The 22,733-nt window shown below is 40.9% G+C and overlaps 1 protein-coding gene across 3 annotated transcripts in view; it reads right to left on the bottom strand.

Annotated features, from left to right (window-relative positions):
* NME7 (NME/NM23 family member 7) overlaps positions 1-22,733 on the bottom strand; it is a 248,605-nt gene that overhangs the window by 38,331 nt on the left and 187,541 nt on the right. For 2 of the 3 annotated variants that reach the window (XM_032863039.1, XM_032863038.1), the window contains exon 11: positions 15,845-15,952. In XM_032863039.1, the coding sequence (XP_032718930.1) occupies positions 15,845-15,952 (108 nt within the window). Of the gene's footprint in view, positions 1-15,835; positions 15,953-22,733 lie in introns of those variants that run through there. The other variant, XM_032863040.1, reaches the window with a different exon arrangement.

Raw genomic sequence — 22,733 nt, 5'->3', positions numbered from 1 at the left:
TTATTTATTTATTTGACAGAGACACAGCGAGAAAGGGAACACAAGCAGGGGGAGTGCGAGAGGGAGAAGCAGGCTTCCTGCCAAGCAGGGAGCCCAGTGCGGGGCTTGATCCCAGGACCCTGGGATCATGACCTGAGCCGAAGGCAGATGCTTAACGACTGAGCCACCCAGGAGCCCCGGGAATCCTTTAAGTGGAAACAAACAGCCATCACCAGAAGTAAGAATATTATGAAAAAAAATTTCACAGGTCAGCAAACATATAGTAAAGGCACAGATTAACCACTTACAAAGCCAATATGAAAGTTAAAACACAAAAGCAGTAAAATCAATTTTATCTATAAAAATTAGGGAAGAGATACACAAAACAAAAGGTTGTAAAATATAACATTATATACATAAAATGGGGAGAGGGAGTAACAATTTAGTGTTTTCAGGATGTGTCTGAACTCAACGTAAAAAGAAAGGAATCCAAGCTTAACACTAAAGGACGCCACCAAACCACAAGGGAGAGCAAAAGGAGGAGAGATAAAAACAGCAGAATCGCAAACAACAACAACAACAAACAAAACAACCAAAACCCAGAACGCAATATAACGGCAGAAAGTACAAAACTACCAGCAATTGCTTTAAGTAGAAATGGACTCACTGCTCCAAATGAGAGAGAGAACGACTGAAGGGATTGGGGGGGAAAAAAAAAAATGTGCTGCCCACAAGAGACTCATTTCAGACCTAAAGACACACACAGAGGCCAAAAGTGAAGGGATGGAAAACACACTGCGTAGATGGAGACAAAAAGTATAGAAGCGATCCTTCCGCCAGAGTAGACGTCTATCAGATGGAAGCAACACTTCTGTCAAAGTAGACTGTGAAAGAGAAACTGCAGCAGAGACAGAGAGCGGCCCCACAAGGTGACTCTAAAGGGAGCGACCCAGCAACAGAATGGAACAATGTGAACATCATGTAGCCAACAGACGAGCACCTGAGTACATGAAGCAAACACTAACAGACAAAAAGGGAGAACTTGATAGTAATACAGTGACAGCAGGGAACTTTAACATCCCACTTACATCAATGGATATATCGCCAGACAGAAAATAACAAGGAAACAGTGGCTTTGAGCAGCACATTAGAGCACATGGACCTATACACAGATACAGAACATTCCACCCAAAAACAGAATATACATGTTTTTCACGTGCACATGGCACATTTCCCAGGACAGATCACATGTTAGGCCACAGAACAAGTCTCAACAAATACAAGACTGAAACAATATCAAGCATCTTTTCCAACCACAACAGTAGAAACTAGTAATCAATTACAAGAAAAAAATGTGGAAAGAACAGACACATGGAAGCTGAACAACGTGTTATTAATCAATTAATGGGTTAACCAAGAAATCAAAGAGGAATAAAATAATACCTGGAGACAAATGAAAACATAAACACAAGGGTTTAAACCTTCAATGAAGCAAAAGCAATTCTAGGAGGAAGATTTATAGGGATCCAGGCCTACGTTGAGAAAAATAAAAATTTCAAATAAACACGTAACTCCATACCAAAGGAGCCAGGGAAAACAAGCCCAAAGCTAGCTGAAAGAAGGACATTATAAAGATTAGAGCAGAATAAATGAAATAGAGGCTATGAGACAATAGGAAGGACCGATGAAACCAAGAGCTGCTCTTTAAACAGATAAATAAAATCGACAAACCTGTAGCCAGACTATCAAGAAAAAAAGAAACACAAATAAATAAAATCAGCAATGAAGGAGGAGAAATAACAACTGGCACCATTGAAATGCAAACATTCATAAGCAAATAGCATGAGAAGTCACCTGCCAACAAACTGGACAACCTAGGAAAAATGGATACATTCTTAGAAACATATAATCTTCCAAATATGAAGCAGGAAAAAACAGAAACTTTGAACAGACCAATTACTAGCAATTAAATCAGTAATCAAAAATCGCCCAACAAAATCCAGGACCACAGGGCCTTACAGATGAATCCCAGCAAACATTTAAAGCAGAGTTAATGCCTATTCTCAAACTATTCCAAAAATAGGGGAAAGAAAGATTCCAAATTTATTGTATCAGGCCAGCATTAATTACCCTGACACCAAAACCAGATAAAGACATTGCAAAAAAAAAAAAAAAATTTTTTTTGAGCCAATATCCCTGATGAACATAGGTATAAGAATCCTCAGCAAAATATGAGCAAACTGAATCTAGCAGTAAACTAAAAATATCATTTCCCACAATCAAGTGGGATTTATTCCCAGGATGCAAGGATAGATCAATATTCATAAATCAGTGTGATACATCACTTTCATAAGAGAAACGATAAAAAGCATGTGATCATATTAATAAGTGCAGAAAAAACATTTCACAAAATACAACATCCATTCATGATAAAAACTGAACAAAGTGGGTTTAAAGGGAACATGCCTCAACATAAACCCATAGCTAATATTACTCAATGGTAAAAAACTGAAAGCTTTTTCTTTTAAGGAGGTCCACTCTCACCACTTTTATTCAACACAGTACTAGAAATCCTACATGCAGCAATCAAGACAATAAAAAGAAATAAAAAGTATCCAAATTGGTAAGGGAGAAGTAACACTCACTGTTTTCAGATAACATGTTACTATACATAGAAAATCTGAAATACTCTACCAGAACACTATCAGGTCTGATAAATGAATTCAGTAAAGTTACATGATAGAAAGTTAATATATAGAAATCTGTGGTTTCTAACTAGTAACAAAATAGGAGTAAGAGAAATGAAGAATACAATGCCATTTAAATTTGCACCAAAAATAATAAAATACCTAGGAATAAACTTAATCAAGGAGGAGAAAGACTGGTACCCTGAAAACTATAAAATATTGAAAATATTAAAACTGAAGATGACACAACAAATGGAAAGATATACCATGTTCATGGACTGAAAGAATTAATATCATTAAAATGCCCATACTACCCAAAGCAATGTACAGATCCAATACAATCCCTATCAAAATACCCACAACATTCTTCACAGAATTAGAACAAGTAATCCTAAAATCTGTATGGAAACACAAAATACCTTGAATAGCCAAAGCAATTTTGAGAATGAGGGTCAAAGCTGGAGTTATTGTAAGCGCAGATTTCAAAAGCCGCAGCAATCAAAGCAGTGTGCTACTGGCACAAACGTAGACACAGGGATGAAGAGAACAGGTAGGGAGCCTAGAAGCAGTGTGCTACTGGCACAAATGTAGACACAGGGATCAAGAGAACAGGTAGGGAGCCTAGAAGCAGTGTGCTACTGGCAAAAATGTAGACACAGGGATCAAGAGAACAGGTAGGGAGCCTAGAAACAGACCCAGGTTCATGTGCTCAATTAATCTATCACAGACGAGACAAGAATAAACAATGGGGAAAAAACAGTCTTTTTAGCAAACGGGGTTTAGAAAACAGGACAGCTATTTGCAAAACTGGACCACCTTCTTCCAACACACAGAAAAATAAACTCAAATTGGGGGTACCTGGGTGGCTCAGTGGGTTAAAGCCTCTGCCTTCGGCTTGGGTCATGATCTCAGGGTCCTGGGATCGAGCCCCACATCGGGCTCTCTGCTCAGCGGGGAGCCTGTTTATCCCTCTCTCTCTGCCTATCTGTAATCTCTGTCTGTCAGATAAATAAATAAAATCTTAAAAAAAAAAAGAAAGAAAAATAAACTCAAGTGGATTAGACTACGTGTGAGATCTGAACCCATAAAAATCCTAGAAAAGAACACAGGCAGTGATTTTGCTGACACTGGACATAGCAACATTTGTTTTTTAATAGATATGTCTCCTCAGGCAATGGAAACAAATGCAAAAGTAAACTACTGGGATTATACCAAAATAGAATACTTTTGTACAGCAAACGAACCCATCAACAAAACAAAAAAGGTAATCTATTGAATGGAAGAAGGCATTTGCTATGCTATATCCAATAAAGGGGTTCATACCCACAATATATAAACAACTTCTACAAATCAACACCAAAAAACCCACAAACAATCTGATTAAAACAGGCAGAGGACCTGAAGAGACATTTTTCCAAAGAAGACATCCACATGGCCAACGGACACACAAAAAGGTGCTCGACATCACTGGTCCTCAGGGAAATACAAATCAAAACCACAGTGAGATCTCACACCTGTCGGAATGGCGAGTGTCGAAAAGACAAGAAAGAATGGGTGTTGACGAGAATGTGGGAAAAAGGGAACCTCCTACAATGTTGGTGGGAACGCAAATCAGCACAGCCACCGTGGAAAACAGTATGGAGGTTCCTCAAAGAATTAAAACCAGAAATACCGTATGATCCAGTAATTCCTCCACTGGGCATCTACCCGAAGGAAACAAAAACAGTAAATGGAAAAGATAGATGTGCCCTGTGTTTACTGCAGCATTACTGGCAATAGTCAAGATATCGAAGAACTCAAGTGTCCATCGACAGATAAACGGAGAAAGAAGAGGTGGCATCTTTAAATAGTGACCTGCTACAGTGCCATAGAAAAGAATGAGATCATGTCATTTGCAACAACATGCATGGACCCAGAGGGCATAATGCTAGTGAACTAAGACAGACAAAGAAAGACAAATACCATGTGATTTCACTTACATGTGGAATCTAAAAAAACAAAACACACAAACAAAAACCAAACACTCTTAAATCAGACAACAGACTGGTGGTTGCGAGAAGGTTGTGGGTTTGAGAAAGGACAAAAAACTGGGGAATTCAGAGGTATAAACTTCCAGCTATAAAATAAGTCACGGAGATGAAACGTACAGCACAGGGATGATAGTCAATGACACCGTGATAAGGTCATACGGTGACAGATGGTAGCAGCTCCATGTGGTGAGCATGGAGTAATGTATGTGTACACGTGAATCTACTAAGACATTATAAGGTAAGTGCACTTTAATAAAAAAATAAAGTGGGATCAATCACACTAGATAGTCCATAAGGCTTGTCACCTTCTAGATTGAAGATAACCAACGCGAAGAAAGCTGGAGCCGGGGCTGTATCTGAGAACGGGAGGGACCTATGGGCCTGAAAACTCCCCGCGTGGAATGCAACAGTGACAGTCATGACAGTGACCGCCTGGATATTACAGCACTAGCGGATGGAGACATTTCCATGAAGTGAACAGTTACTATGATTATTGGGAGTAAGTTTTTCTAGGACTTTATAAGTAGAGATCCATTACTGCCGTGAACGGAAAACTAAATTCCTACCTATGCTAAACGAGGGAAATAGGAGGGTCCCTTTCTTAGGCAGTGTGTGGACTACCTGCGGTAAAGTAATCAAAGTACTCTAGCAGGAGGATCTCTCCACATGACACGACAGCAGGAAACGGAAATTGCTCCTTAGTCCAAGATTCCTTTATCTGAGAAAATATCAATTCTTCACTACTAATTGGGCCATAAAGAATTAGAATTTGATGGCCTAACACTAAATATATTTTCAGGATATTTTTAAGGTTAATGGAGAGACTCTCAAACTACTACCTTTGAGAGGACAAAAAGTCTGTGCAAACCATCAGCTTTCTGCACACACAGAGTTCAGGTTTTAGCTGCACACAGCCAGCAGGGACACAAGCAGTAGACTTTTCCCACAACTGGTAAATGGAGGAAGTAGTGGGATGTGGCACTTGAAAGTGGGGCTCACCTCATCAGGGTATGACATCTCAGCTGTATGGAAAAAGAAGGGGGATGGAAGCACATTATCCTCCTTCATGAAATGCTCCCCCAATAACAGACATTGACTAAAAACTTGTGGTATGCTAGGCAGAGGCTAGAGATTCTAAAGTCTGAGAGGTCCAGACCCTCAAGGCACTTACACAGTCAGCAGCGGGGAGAGATATGGCTCCGTCCCTTGCACACCCGTGCATCACATGTCCTTGTTAAGTGGTGAGTGCAGAGCTGAAGAACCTGACGAAGACTGTTTTCAGCATGAGAGACCCAAGGCCTCGGTCCTTGTCAGCCCTGAAACACATTAATACGTGTGTGTGTACACACACACACACACACAGGCAGGCCTCTAGTCATTCCCGGAGAGGGCATGTGGTAGCCTCAACACGGAGATGTCCACCAAGAAATCCAGGTGATCAACCAGGTCACGACTGGCTCCTTCCCAAGAGGCCTCAGAGCCCCCCAGTCAGAGGCTGGCCTGTCCTGGAGGCGTAGTAACGCTTGGTGGCAGCTGAATCCATCGAGAGGGCTACAGATCCCTTCAGATCCCAGAGGTTACCGCGGTTTCCAATTCTAGAGCCGGGAAGCAAGATAACATTTTGGCCGGCCCACTGACAGGGTCTAGGTTTCCTCAAAAGCAGAACCACAGCCAACTTTTCTCCAAAACGTACAGCAGTTTCCAAATGCGAGTTTAATGGTGTGTATCAGAATCACCTGATCAATGTAGCTCCAAAACCACGAGGGGGCCACAAGGCAACCCGCTAAGACTGTCTGTGAGGATGAAATGGCAGAGCCTGGGTTCTAGAGGCTATGGAGCTGCTCTACCAGGCCGACTGCCCAATTCAAACCGCTAACTACGGGGCAGAAAAGCAACTACTCACTGGTAATATCCCACCTGCCATGACGGAGGCCATTCTGGTCACCTACTTACCCTCCTCGTTTTACTCTCCCGTGGCTCTGGGGTCCCTCTTCCCTCCATCAGCCTCTCACTGTCCTTGCTTCCTCCAGCCCCTCAGGCTCAAAGTAAACTCCCTTGAAACTTGAACTTCTTCACCAGGCCTCCCAACCTTAAATGAAACCTGGATATCCCTGAAGGCATCACGTCTTTGGGGCCGTGGGTGAAGGGTCTCTAGCCAGGACTGTAGAAGTAGGAAGTGGACTCTGATCTCTGCCATCTGGTAGATACTCATTTCTCCTTGTTGCTGTCACACCACAGGTTCACTAACTCTACTTTTGCTGAAAACTTTAGGCTTTAGAGGCACCTGGGTGGCTCAGTGGATTAAGCCTCTGCCTTTGGCTCGGGTCATGATCTCGGGGTCCTGGGATCGAGTCTCACATCGGGCTCTCTGCTCAGCGGGGAGCCTACTTCCCTCTCTCTTTCTGTCTGCCTCTGCCTACTTGTGATCTGTCAAATAAATAAATAAATAAATAAAAATCTTAAAAACAAAACAAAACAAAACAAAAAAAACCTTTAGGCTTTGGATCACCATTCTCCTCTCCACTCCCAGCCATGACCCCAGGGACTTTAATTTCACTCATCACTAAAGGCTCCACATCTCTGGTGACTTCCATTCCATGCTGGTCCCCTCTTCTATGGCCACAGCCTGAACCTTACCGTCCATGATGAGCTCCTCCTCTGAAGTTCTGAATTGAGACGAGTCTGGGCTGACCACAGCTTCCACCTCAGGTGTTCCAGGACCCCGTCCATAAGCCTCAGAAAGGCTTCCAGTTCCTCTGACTTTTATTCCAGCACCTCCTCCCACCGCATATTCTATGACGCATGACTCGCGAACCTCCTCAGTGGTCTTGCTTCATGCGCCCACCTGCCAAACCTCCACGTGCACACGAGGAAAACAGTCAGTTCACGATACACACAGTATCTCACATCAGCGGAGTCCCAAATATCACCCAGAAATCTGCATTTTGTGATCAGCTCTTTCTCCGTGGCTGTTTCAAACCTTCTCCACTATCCTTTATTCAAACTCCTGGTGGCAGATATTTTGGAGCTTGGGCTGGCAATAGGGTGTCCGCGCTCCATGTTACGGAGAAGTCACCGAGTACACACAGTACGCGTGTTCCGTGTTGCACCAGGGGCCAGGGGAATCTCCCACACATACTCTCATACATTAATAGCTCCAAGCAGAGTGAACAATCACACTATGTAGGTTGTAGAAAAATTGTACATAAGATCAGGTTAGGCTTTGCCATCAAATTTGTGGAAGAACTCTGGTTTCCAGAAATTTGGGTACCACAGACAACGACAGTAGCCTCCATCATCTTCACTTGGAGAAGGGAGTTCGTCTCATCTCATTGCCACAGGTTACCCTCCACATCCAACTAGTCTCTGAGGCGATCAGTTCAGCCCCCTAAATGTCTTCCGAAGCTCAGGGCTTTGAGCTATTCCGTTCAGGCTACCAGAATCTCCTCCTAAATTACCTCCATAGCCTTCTACCTGGTCTCTCTCCCTCCAGACTGACTGTCTCCCCTCATCCTCTCCACCCCCCTTGATCTCTTCTCCATCCTGCAGCCAGAGTGATCCCTGTGACACAGATACGACTGTGCTATTCCCCTGTGTAAAACATTTATTTGGATTCCTCTTGCCCCCTGGATAAAGTTCAGATGTCTCAACATGATTTTATAAGGCCCTTGATGACTTTCCTAGCCTTATCTCGTCATTATGCACCTCAAGGTCAAAGTCTCAGCCTTACCAAACTATTTTTAAATCCCTTAGAGAAAGCTGTTTGCTCTTATCTTTGAACAAGCTGTTCTCTCTTTGACAATGTACTAGTAAAAACCACAACTCTTCCTTTGAGATACAAACTAAAACTAAAGATAAATTATAAGAATCAGTATGTGCAGAGACCCATGCTAACCACAGCCAAGAAATCCAGGCCTGTCCAATTAACTTACTCCTACACCTTGTTTATTTCTGGTTAACACTTGATTAATTCTCTTCCAGAGTATACCAGAATAAGAATTAACACAGAAATAATTATATATCCAATTTTAGATTTGTTTTGCTTGACTATTTGTATCTATAATGAAATATTTTATAAATGTTTTAAAAGACCTGTTTATTTATTTTAGCTAGAGAGAGCATGCACAGGGGTGGGGAGGGGCAGAAGGAGAGGGTGAGAGCGAACCTCAAGGAGCTGAATGTGGAGCCCTACACCGGGCTTCATGTCACAGCCCTGAGAATGACGGCCTGAGCTGAAATCAAGAGTCTGATGCCCAACTCTGAGCCACACTGGTGCCCCTATTTTATAAACAGTCAACATTCTTATTTTATAACCACAAAAGTGATATAACCAATTTACAGAACATTGGGAAAACCAAAACAGGGGGAAGATTCATATTTTCATGATTCTAAAAAACAATGACCATGACCGCTACCTCCTGAAAGGTAAGCTCCGTGAGCACGGGGGCTGCATGTACATGCTCATTGCTGTGTCCCCAGCGCTGTTTTTAATGTTAAAAAGTGTAGCTATCTGAATGAACGAATGATGTGTCATTTTGACGAGCAGAATTCAAAATTCAAACATATTTTCTACCGTCTACCTATTTGGCAACTTTGGGAATTTCAATTTCCGTACATGTGAAGTGTTCAGTGTTCCCGCGAAGATAATCAGAAAACGACAGTCCTGGGAACGGACTGTGGAAGCAACGTGAGCAGCGCAGCGGCTCTGGGAAGGTGAAGGAAGGAGAGAGTAGAACTGGGAAGTGCCGTCAGCGATGCGTGGGAGCAGCAGGCTCGGGGAAGCGGAGCTGGGGCAGCAAGGACGACGCCAGGTCCCAGACCTCACACAGCGGCATGGACAACGGGGAGCCAACAAACGACTCTTCTATGAGCTCTATATGCTGTTCGACAAAGTCAGCATGTTGGTGTCTTGTTAGAAATGTACACAGAAACCATCAAGAAAAACTTCTGGTGAGCAAAGGTTTAAATGGGCCAATTATATTGGAATCTCTGCCTGTTACTGTCAAAAGTATCAGGGCCCCGAAAGTCAAGGAAAATCAGAGGGAAGTTCTACATTGAAAGAAACTAAGCAGAGAACGAAATGCAATGAGGGATTCTGACCTGGATTCTTCTGCTACTAAAACACATTATGGAGACAAGGCGAGGTATTTGAATGGAGTTTAAATTTTTATGGTAGCAATGTACCCATGTTCATTTCCTAATCTGGATGCTCATAATGTGGTTGTGTAGCCAATGCCCCTTTATGTTGTTTTTTTTTTTTAAAGATTTTATTTATTTACTTGACAGAGAGAGATCACAAGTAGGCAGAGAGGCAGGCAGAGAGAGAGGAAGGGAAGCAGGCTCCCCGCTGAGCAGAGAGCCCGATGCGGGACTCGATCCCAGGACCCTGAGACCATGACCCGAGCCGAAGGCAGCAGCTCAACCCACTGAGCCACCCAGGCACCCAATGCCCCTTTATGTTAAAAAAATATATACACTGAAGTACTCAGAGATATGGGGCATTATGGTGGCAGCTTAATCCCAAATGTTCCTGAATTTTTTTTTTTTACTCTATTTGCAACTTTTCTGTAAGTTTGAAGTTATTTCAAAAGAAAAATCATTAGAATCTCTAAGGATAGCTCTGGGCATTGGTATTTTAAAAATGGTCTAGGCGATTCCTATATGTAACCAAGGCCGGACTCCATTGCTGAGGTCTCCACCATCATTTAAAATGGATAAGGAAGATGTGGTCCATATACACTATGGAGTATCATGCCTCCATCAGAAAGGATGAATACCCAAGTTTTGTAGCAACATGGACGGGACTGGAAGAGATTATGCTGAATGAAATAAGTCAAGCAGAGAGAGTCAATTATCATATGGTTTCACTTATTTGTGGAGCATAACAAATAACATGGAGGACAAGGGGAAATGGAGAGGAGAAGGGAGATGAGGGAAATTGGAAGGGGAGGTGAACCATAAGAGACTATGGACTCTGAAAAACAATCTGAGGGTTTTGAAGGGGCCGGGGGTGGGAGGTTGGGGGATCCAGGTGGTGGGTATTGGAGAGGGCACGGATTGCATGGAGCACTGGGTGTGGTGCAAAAACAATGAATACGGTTATGCTGAAAAGAAATTAAAAAAATAAAAATTAAAAAAAAAGGTTACATACTTTTGCACGGAGTGCATGAACCATAATTTACCTCACGAAACCCTTCCCTCTTTTTCCTCAAAAAATGATTAATGGAGGAGCTTTTATGTGATGGGCAAGACAGTCTTATGGGGACATATATATGGGCAAAAGACAATGGGCGATAATAATAGTAATTGCTATCTCTTGTTGAGTAATCACCCAGTGTTGGGCACCATGCCATCTGACAGGCCAGGCAGTTCATCTTATGGAAGGAGGAAACCTGGCTCGATGAAATGAGTAACTTGCGCCAGGAGCAGAGCTGTGTCAGCTCTTGGCTATGCTACTGTGCTGGGAGGAAGCAAAATGCTAGGCAACACACATACGAAGGACCTCTGATGCAGACCACAGGTATCAAAAAAGCCTTCTCAGAGGAGGGATCATCAGATACACCTTTGACATGCTGCATGTTATTTCCGATTTTAATTACCCTACATACTCCTTTAATGAACATCTGTGCAGATAACTTTTTATTTTGCAGTCCTGCTGCTACCTCCCCCTTTGGTTAGATTATAAGAAGCAGAATTCTGGAACAAATGGGAAAAACCCATGGCTTGCATACCTGTTTCCATGCAGCTACCAATAGCAATATAAGGGTAAAGCTGTTTAACCGTAGCTTTACCAGCAGTGGTCAGTGACACTTAAATTCTTTGTCCTTCTAGTATCCAAAATCTTATCAAACTTACCAAAGAACAAATAATCCATCCAAGAAATGGGCAGAATACATGAACAGACATCTCAGCGAAGAAGACATCCAGATGGCCACAGACACATGAAAAAGTGTTCCATATCACTCGGCATCAGGGAGATACAAATCAAAACCACAGTGAGGGGAGCCTGGGTGGCTCAGTCGTTAAGTGTCTGCCTTCGGCTCAGGTCATGATCCCGGTCCTGGGATCGAGCCCCACATCGGGCTCTCTGCTCAGCAGGAAGCCTGCTTCTCCCTCTTCCACTCACCCTATTAGTGTTCCCTCTCTCACTGTGTCTCTCTCTGTCAAAGAAATAAAATCTTAAAAAAAACAAAAACAAAAACAAAAACCAAAACCAGGGGCACCTGGGTGGCTCAGTGGGTTAAAGCCGCTGCCTTCGGCTCAGGTCATGATCTCAGAGTCCTGGGATGGAGCCCCGCGTCGGGCTCTCTGCTCAGCAGGGAGCCTGCTTCCTCCTCTCTCTCTGCCTGCCTCTCTGCCTGCTTGTGATCTCTGTCAAATAAATAAATAGAATCTTTAAAAAAAAAAAAAAACCAAAAAACCAAAAAACAAAAAAACAAAAAAAACAAAAACCACAGTGAGATACCACTTCACACCAGACAGAATGGCTAAAATTAACAAGTCAGGAAATGACAGATGCTGGCAAGGATGTGGAGAACCGGGAACCCTCCTACACTGTCATGGGAATGCAAGCTGGTGCAGCCACTTTGGAAAACAATATGGAGGTTCCTCAAAAAGTTGAAAACAGAGCTACCCTATGACCCAGCGATTGCACCACTGGGTATTAACCCTAAAGATAAAAATGTAGTGATCCGAAGGGGCGCGTGCACCCGAATGTTCATAGCAGCAATGTCCACAATAGCCAAACTATGGAAAGAACCTAGATGTCCATCAACAGAAGAATGGATAAAGAAGATGTGGTGTGTGTGTATATATATATATACATATATATATATATATATACACACACACACACAAATACTATGCAGCCATCAAAAACACACAAAATCTTGCCATTTGCAACATGGATGGAACTAGAGGGTATTATGCTGAGCAAAATAAGTCAATCAGAGAAAGACAATTATCATATGATCTCTCTGATATGAGGAATTTGAGAGGCAGGGTGGGAGGTTGTGGAGGGTATGGAAGGAACAAACTAAACGAGATGGGATGGGGAGGGAGACAAACCATAAGAGACTCTCAATCTCACGAAACAACTGAGGGTTGCTGCAGGTGGTGGGTAGGGATAGGATGATTGGATTATGGACACTGGGGAGGGTATGTGCTATGGTGAGTCCTATGAAGTGTGTAAGCCTGATGACTCACAGACTTCTACCCTTAGAGCAAATAATACATTTTTTGTTAATTTAAAACATAATAAAAAATTATTTGCCTTTGGTAAAATACTAGTACTTCTTTGATTACTAGTTTAGCTATACATTTTGCCATTAATGCTTTCTTTAAAGTTTGAATTTAAGATCTTTAGAGTTACTACTAATCAGGAATATTACCAGTGAAATAACATTATAGAATGTCTCATACCACAGATGCTGTCATTTATTCCTACAATCACAAAAATAGGTATGTCACAATTAGGAGCATCCAAATACAGCAGATTCTATATTCATGCTAAGATACTTGACCTCTGAAACTTATTGTGAGCTCAATGAGGGTAGGAGATATGTCTCCTTTTGATTCTGAAATCCTATCACAATGTCAGCAAGTAATACATACTATAATCATTTGCTACGAATAAGTACCTGAAACAGAAGGTGACAAAGTATGAATTGAAAGTATGAAAAAGTACTAATTGTATAGACCTTCTAAGGTCTATACATGACACAAATAAACTCAGTTCAGTAAAGGTCCCATGAGGAAGAGATAAGGAGAAGCAAACTCTTCCCATTTCCCTGGCACCCATGTATACAGAAAGCCTACAATCCCAGTGTGCCAATGAGAGTTCTGGTTTATGCCTTTTGTCCTAGCATCTTCTCTGATTGGAACTGCCTTACAAAAAGGTCCTTGATTAGACAATACATGTTATGATCACCCTACATCGAAGATGTTCCCTTAATGAGTAGCCGCATTAAGTGCTTTCCTGATCAGAAAGCTTGTCTTTCCACATCACTCTGAATTTTACCTTAAAGACCTACGGACAGATAACTACTCTGGCTTCTAAGTGCTTTTATGATACTTTACCATTTAAAGCCATGTAACAATCCACAAATTGTTAATCCCAATGGGAAGAACATCCCTTGGTTACATCAGAATTCTTTATTCTATTTTGCTGATAAAAGTGAGGCATGGCAAGAAAAAGTCGCTTATCCAAGGTCGTATCAATTATGAGTCCCCAGCCACATGAAAGGAGGCTGCTGAAGCCCCAACTTCTGGTTTTTGGTTAATTCTCTAAACCACACAGTCCTTAACTTACAATTAAATCTCCTGTGCAGTTAGGTTAGAAAGATTTTAATCATTTAGCAAATGGCTTTGTAAACTACAGGTGGTAGTAATCCACTCCAAGCTGTACAAACACAATCAAGGGCATACCTTGATCACATTTTTCATGGACATAAATTTCTTGATTAACATTTTGGTCTCACTGAACAACAGTCTGTACTCAAACCTGCCCTACAGATCTGAAACTATCATAAGGTGAAGTGAATATTTATAAAACAGGTGAAAATTTTAAATAAACGTACTACTTTGGGTAATTAAAAAATGAAGTTTGTTACAATTTTATAGTTCACAAGTATGTCAAAATTCATAACAGAGTTCATAGTTTGGTAGGACGACACTCCCACATTATTGCCTGTTTACCACATTAACATCGTGGCTCATAGCAGAAAACCTCAATGGAGTTAACACACTCATTCTCCGTGGCAACAAGATAAAACACTGACGGGATGCAAGGCTCTGTGTCCAAGCCCCGCGGAAAAGAGATGCTGCGCTCGCATGAAAGGCGAGGCGTCCACCAACACAGAAGGGAGGTCACCGGTACAGCCGCATCAGTCCCACACTCGTTCACAAACGTACCGTCAGGTGGGCCCCACGTGCCTCCGGTGGGGATGGGGTAAAACTGGCTGAACGCATGTGATGTTCACGAGAAGGAATACATTTAAGAGGATAACCAGGAAACTTTCCGAAGTATAAATAAAGTGCAATACCAGAAACAAGCCTTTGCCAGCACAGGCCGATGGGATAAAACCGGAAGTTCGGAAACAGACAGACACGGGCGAATACTTAGTAAATGAGAAGGGACGATCAAAGCACGGGAGGATTTAACGACGTCGTGACAGCTGCCGAGCCCATGCCTGCCCAACTCCGGGTGCACTGAATGTTTCCGTGTCAGCAAATGAAAGGAAAATATGGGTGAAGACCTTTCTACGTATGACTTCAAAGGCAGAAAAAAACCGATTGATAAATGTGACATAAAACATAAATAACACTCTCCAAGATAGATAGACGTACTGAGGATATCCATCATTTCTCTGTCATTTATGCCAGAATCACTAATTTATCATGTGTCTTCATTTCAGTTCAGTTCCTTCTGACATAAAAAAGTTAAAAAAAACTGTAAAACTTACATTTTTTTTTTTTCTTTAAAGTTTTTTTGCTTTTGGGCTACAAATGACTTTAAAAACCAAACCAGACTGGGGCGCCTGGTGGCTCAGTCAGGTGAGTGTCTGACTCTTGATCTCAGCTCAGGTCTTGCTCTCAGGGACATGAGTTCAGGCCCTGTATTGTGCTCTGTGCTGGGTGTGGAGCCTTATGCCAACATATTCGAGTTGCTTTGGAGATTAAAAGAATTACTTTATATAAAACATTTATGTACCATACTAGAACCCAGCATATAAAGAGTCAGTAAATGGTAACTTTTACTTTGAATGTTATCGCACTGCATATTGGACTTCTCAATTTTGTTGATGGATTTTTATGACTAGAAACTTCTGGTAGTGGTATTTTTACGTTTTTAAAACAAATTTCACATTATTTAATGAGTGTTATAGCTTCTCATTTTTTAAATTATTTTTAAATGTATGCATTAAAATATTGTCCCATATATGCCAACACAGGCCAATCACAGACATACCTTAATTCTCTGTGACGGGCATATGTGACATTGTACAACCTGGTCATAGTTCCAGTCTGAAGTCCTCAGGTGGCCAAGTAATAGTATAATCCAAGAATATTAAAACGTTTCTTATGAACCAGAACTGCTGAGATGATGAGTTTGAAATAGAAACAGGATGTTTGCTCTTTTTATCTTACCTCTAAGAGGCCATCCTCTGGTAGATCGGTACAGTGAACGGCATTCTGGATCTTAGTTTTACCGAAGATGGCTCGGAGGGTTCCAGGGCGTAAATGCCGGGCAATTTCCTGTTAAATACACATTCACATATAAAGTCAGTCATTCAGTGTCAATAAGGAAAACACCAGCTACATGAAGCTCTTGAATTATCTGCTTATGAAACACATGTATGCATTGATGGCACTGATTATTTCTGGAAATAGCATGAATGTATTAAAACTTTGAGCAATGAAACATTTCAGGTCACTCAGAAGGCTTTTTTGTGGCCTCATGTAAAGTCTAGAGGGTAACAATAACTACATCTGTTTATCAATAGATCATGGAAAAATCACACAAAACAGGAACCTAGTCTATAATGTGAAAGATGTGTAACCTAACAACTTGATTTAAAATGAATTTGTTTGATGGCCCTGATTTTAAAAGATTTTTCAAAATGCTCCAGTTGCATCAGCTTAGTACCAGCTCCCATTAGAGGAAAGAATGGTTACAAATAACTCAAAACTGTAAGAGAAATAAGAGGTTAAAAAATTAAAGATGGGGAGTATTAATGACCTACTTATTAGCTTTATCTAAGTGAAACATTTCCAAAACCTGTATTTTAATTTTGACATATATATACAAAAAGCATATTTAATATATATGAATATTTTTTAAAAGGAGAATACCTGTGTACCCACTACTTAGCTGAAGTAAACAAAAAAACACTTAAACACAAACACTTAGAAGTTCCCCGTGTGAGACTTTATCCAGACTCTATTCTATCCCACCCCTCCCTTTACCCAGAAGTACCCATTAGTCTTGATTTTATTTAAAGATTCCTTGGTTTGTTTAGTTTTCAAAACACTGTTTTTTGGATTTGTGCATGTTGTTGTGTTCAGCTGTAATTCGTTTTTATTACTGTACGAACCCAATATGCAATTGAGCACGTTTAATCTATTTTCCTATTGATGGACATTCAGCTCATTTCTTCTCTCTCCTCTTCTTGCTTTGACAGACACGCACACCCAAAGTCACACACAATTCTGCTACAAGAATTCTAATGTGTAGTATGACGCATGTGTACAAGAGTCTTCTCTGGAATAGGGCACACGCATATTCAATCTTACAAAGTACTGCCAAACCATTTTTTAAGTGCTTGTAACAATTTGCTCTCAGTCATCAGTGCACAAGAATTCCCACCACCCACGTCAAAATCCACATTTGATAATGGCTGACTTTTTAATGTTGCTATTCTAGTGGGTGTGAAATGGTGTCTCATTGTGCTTTTGGTTCACATTTCCCTGATTCCTAAAGAAGGCTAATGTCCTTTCATATACATCCACTTTTATAAAATGCTTATTTTTGTCTTCTTCCATCTATTTCCTAGTGGGTCATTCTTATTTTTTTGATTATTATTCTTATAACCTGAATTCTACCTTTGTCACTTTGCAATCTTGCAAATATTTTTCCTAGCCTGAAGCTTGTCTCTGAGTTTTCCTTAGTATTTTTTAATATACAGCAATTCAGTAATGTGGCAGAATACAAAATCAGTGCACAGAAATCAGTTCCTTTCTTATACACTAACAATGAAAATACAGAAAGGGAAATTAGAGAATCTATCCCATTTACTATAGCACCAAGAACCATAAGATACCTGGGAATAAACCTAACCAAAGAGGTAATGGATCTGTACTTGAGGAACTACAGAACACTCATGAAAGAAATTGAAGAAGACACAGAAAGATGAAAGACCATTCCATGCTCTTGGATCGGAAGAATAAACATTGTTAAAATGTCTATGCTGCCTAGAGCAATCTATACTTTCAGTGACATCCTGATCAAAAATTCCACCAGCATTTTTCAAAGAGCTGGAACAAACACTCCTAAAATTTGTATGGAATCAGAAGAGACCCCGAACTGCTAAGGAAAAGTTGAAAAAGAAAAACAAAACTAGGGGCATCACATTGCCTGATTTCAAGCTTTATTACAAAGCTATGATCACCAAGACAGCATGGTACTGGCACAAAAACAGACACATAGATCAATGGAACAGAGTAGAAAACCCAGATACGGACCCGCAACTCTACGGTCAAATAATCTTAGACAAAGCAGGAAAAAATATCCAGTGGAAAAAAGACAGTCTCTTCAATAAATGGTGCTGGGGAAAGTGGACAGCTATGTATGAAGGTGACACCATGGCCAAGGTCACATGGAGGTCAAGAGTACTGGGGAACGGAGGATCGCAGACTGGGAGGCCAAAGTCCTGAATGGGTCAGCTCTATGGATGTAACAGTCACCAAGTGATATGGCGGCTGCACCTTCTGGTGCAAAAATGTTGAGCAGTATTCACATCTATCATTCCGCCCCTCTGGCACATTTCAAAGGTGCGTGTTTATTTAATTACTTAAGTCTTCCTTTACAAGGTTGCATCAAATGTCAGTTACAAATGCATTACTTACGTGGTGGTAAGCTGGCATTCCGGAAAGACGTACTCTGTAAAATCATGAGAATGAGTACTTATTTGCCTTTTCTTAAAATTTTGGTTAGGAGGAAAACACTTGAAAAGGATTCCATTTGAGTGCGCTGTTTCATAAGACTTTCCTGCACCAATTTTATTTGGCATTCACCATCTTCATTAAAATATCACTTTCATGTAACTAACTATATGTACAACACCTGAATTCTAAAGAGCGGTGTGTGTGTGTGTGTGTGTGGTGGCTGGGGGAGGGGGGGGGTCATTGTTAATGTATAATCATATCTCACCGTGGTGAGAGAAGGTGTTCTCTTTGGTCATCTTTTGAAGGAGTTTGTTGGGATTTTCTTTGCAGTCAGTTTTAGTCAGTTGTCTCAAGGGCAGCTGGAAAGAATACTGCCATAGGTTGCATTCTCTGGGACACCAACTCTGAGGCAGAGAGCTGCACACAGGAAGTTTACTGGGAGGTGGTCTCAGGATCTACACTCATGGAGAAGTGAGGAACACGGGATTGGGCAGAGGGACAAGCTGAAGTGCAACGAGCAACAGCAGCCACCTCAGACAATCCTACAGGGAGTTCTGGAGCTATGATGACCTTCAGAGTCATCCTGAACGGAAGCAAATAGGTGAGGCCCTGATCTCTCCAAACTGACAAGTCACTGGATATGGGCCACTCCGGGTAAGGGGCCATGACCTTGGGCAAGGTGACTTTCTTTAATAGAAGGCTATACTGGGAAGACTTACTGAATCACTGTGAGCTGCCAACACAGGGCTGGGGAATGGGCACCTCAGTCCTGAAGGTAAGAAGGGGATCTGAGTGGCCCTCCACAGCCTCTGTTGCGCACACACACACACACACACACACACACACACACCCCGCATGCTGCATACACAGCATATATGACAAATATGGTGTTGTAGACCACTGCGATCTGATTACCATTCTTTCTAGGTAATGAATTTTTTCTCTTTTCTGGAAGGTTTTGCATTCTTCCTTCAGCAAGGCGTTGGGTCATTTGCCAGTCATTCTGCTACAGTCTGTTGACTATCGTCCACTTCAGTGTGAAGAGCTACTCTTTAGTTGGTTTCTATCTCTTGCACTGTTTTCTCTCCTCCATGTGACGGCTTCTTTCCTTTTGCTATTTCTATGAAATAAATGTTGAAACTTCTTGTTCTATCTTCCCTCTTTCTTTTCTTATATACTTTCCATCTAACTGTCTTTTTGTATTCTATTCTGGGAGAATTCCTCTGTTTGATCTGTTACCTGATATTTATTTATATTTATTTTTTATTATGTAAAACTGATTTGTTTTTAAACTGGGTCTATGGTGCAACTCTACTAATCTGCTATTTTTAAACTTCAAAAATTGGGTGTTGAGCTTGAGAAGTTCTTTACGGTCTTGGATACTAGTCCTTTCTGTGATAATGTCATTTGCGAATATCTTCTCCTATTCCATGGGTTGCCTCTTAGCTTTGCTGACTGTTTTCTTTGCTGTGCAGAAGCTTTTTATTTTGATGAAGTCTCAAAAGTTAATTGTTGCTTTTGTTTCCCTTTGGAGACATGTCTTGAAAGAAGTTGCTGTGGCCTGTATCGAAGAGGTCATTGCCTATGTTCTCCTCTAGGATTTTGATGGATGCCTGCCTCACGTTGAGGCCTTTCATCCATTTCGAGTTTATCTTTCTGTGTGGTGTAAGTGAATAGTCCAGTTTCATTCTTCTGCATGTGGCTGTCCAATTTTCCCAGCACTACTTACTGAAGAGATTGTCTTTTTCCCATTGGATATTTTTTTCTGATTTGTCAAAGACTAGTTGACCATAGAGCTTAGGGTCCATTTTTGGAGTCTCTATTCTGTTTCACTGATCTATGTGTCTTTTTTGTGCCAGTACCATGCTATCTTGGTGATCACAGCCTTGTAATACAGCCTGAAATCAGGCAACATAATGCTCCCAGCTTTGGTTATCTTTTTCAGCACTCCCCTGGCAATTTGGGGTCTTTTCTGGTTCCATACAAATTTTAGGATTGTTTGTTTCAGTCCTCTGAAAAATGCCGATTGTTTTTTGGTTGGGATAGCACTGACGATGTAGATTGCTCTGGGCAGCACAGGCGTTTTCACGTTTATTCTTCCAAACCATGAGCTTGGAATGTTTTACCATCTCTTTCTGTTTTCCTCAATTTCTTTCATGAGTGTTTGTAGTTTCTAGAGTATAAATCCTCTACCTCTTTGGTTAGGTTTATTCCTAGGTGTCTTATGGTTTTTGGTCATGTTTAAAAATTTTCAGTATCTATAATTATTTTTTATGGGTCTGACATTCCTTAAATCTCTCTGAGGGTACCGACTCTCTTATTTTGAAGATTGTTAGCTCTATTAATTTGCTTTCCTTAGGCACTGGTTCTGTGACAGTTCTGGATCCACAGGGCCATCTGCTATGTTAAAGCACACACATCTTACTGACATTCTCTGTCTCCCCAAACCCTTTGAGCCACCTTCAATTCACTGTTCGTGCTGCTAACACTTTGCACCTACAATGCAGACATTATCATGCTACTCACTTCCTATGGCCTATGCTCCTTAGTGTGGTATCCAAGGTCCATTACATTTTGCCTAGACCTGCCTTGCAGGCCTCATTCACACCTTCCTGAAAGCTTAAATCCCACTAACATCATCTCCTCTACAAAACTTAACTTGAATTCTCCCCAGAGTAATCTTCCCTTTTCCATTGTTTCAACAGGAATTTATGCTCCAATTACAGACCTCTGACTTGCATTTCATACGGTTTATGTGCGTGTGTGCCTATTTTAGTAAGTTCCCATTAGACTCCCAACCTTTAACATAATAAAAAACTTCTCTGATATTCTAGGTCTTATTTATAAACACACAGTAAATGTTCACTAAATACTTGTTGACTGACATAAAATGGCAACATGACTACTCAGGGAGCTGGGACGGAGTGAGGAAGAGCAAGGGCTGTGGGAGAAGGTTCTGTGGATTTGAATTTTGCCTTTGTCACTTACTAGCTCTGTAACCATAACCATGCTGTGTTACTCAACCTCCCTGTGCCTGCTTTACTGTTCTAATTTGTAAAACAGTGATAAAAATAGGACTTAACTACAGTGTTGTTGTAAGAACTGAAGAAATAACAGTATTTAGAAAAGTGTCACATTCAATAGATAATGGTCAGTAGTTTTATAAGTATAACCTTAGAATTTTAAAGAAATTAAGATGAGACACTTCTTAAAGAGACAGAAAAAGGGTATACTTTGATTCTGCACCAAAGATAGTCCAACCAAATATTCACGTACGATTTTTAAAAAAGATTTATTTAGTTATTTTAGAGAGAGAGAGCAAGAGAGAGAGAGAGTGCAGGGGGAGGGGCCGAGGGAGAGAGATCATCCCAAGCCGACTCCCTGCTGAGTGCAGAGCCCCGCATGGGGCTTGATCCCAACACTCTGAGATCATGACCCGAGCCAAAATCAAGAGTCAGACACCCAACCAACTGAGCCATCCAGGAGCCCCTCAAGCACCTTTTAAAAAATATGTAACATCTCTCAAGACTTTGAATGATAATTTTAGAATAAAAGTAAATGTTTAACTCCAGTAAGAAGACAAATAGATTAGATGATAATCTATAAGTAAACGAATCATAAAAAGCATAAAGTCTTTTTACTAGCATAAATTATTTTGTTTAGGTTAATGATAATTATGAAGCATAAATCTAAAGAACAAGTATTTTCTTAACTTCTTTCATTAAAATTGAGGTTTTCATGTCATCTTTTTTTGAAAAAGTATTGATACATTGATTTTAGTTTTGACTACTGTAAAATTTCTGTATGCCTATAAAAGTAAAAAATACTGAAACACTGAAAATGAAAACCCAGAAGAATCTTCCACAGATCATTCCCCCCCAGTATTTCCTGGCAGATTTTCTCTAATTGTTTTTCTTTTTTTTTTTTTAACTTCTTTTCAGTGTACCAGAATTCATTGTTTATGCACCACACCCAGTGCTCCATGCAATATGTGCCCTCCTTAATACCCACCACCAGGCTCTCTAATTGTTTCTGATAGATTCATACTCTCCTGTTCCTTGTACACTACAGTGAAAACCATCCCACCAAACATTTCCCTTAATGAAGCAGAAGTGAATATCAGATATATATAAAAGCAACATAAAATACCAACACACAATTTTCCTACCATAATTTTTTTAAATTACTGCAGTTTTAATAAGTGACAGGTTCTGCTGAGAAAATAAGACTCTCTAAAGCCCCACATTGCACTTAGAAGGTCAGCAGTCTTTCAGACTCTACCAAATTCCTGTCGCATCCATCTGCCACTACAGCCTGGCCTGCTGAGCACCCTCAAGTCAAATTCTTGGTTATTATACTCTCATCAGAAGTA

Source organism: Lontra canadensis, unplaced genomic scaffold, assembly GCF_010015895.1.
Source record: "Lontra canadensis isolate GAN:19392208 unplaced genomic scaffold, GSC_riverotter_1.0 scaffold24, whole genome shotgun sequence".
Taxonomy (NCBI): Eukaryota; Metazoa; Chordata; class Mammalia; order Carnivora; family Mustelidae; genus Lontra; species Lontra canadensis.
Note: the sequence above shows the minus strand (reverse complement) of the source record. Positions and strands in the feature narration are given on the sequence as shown.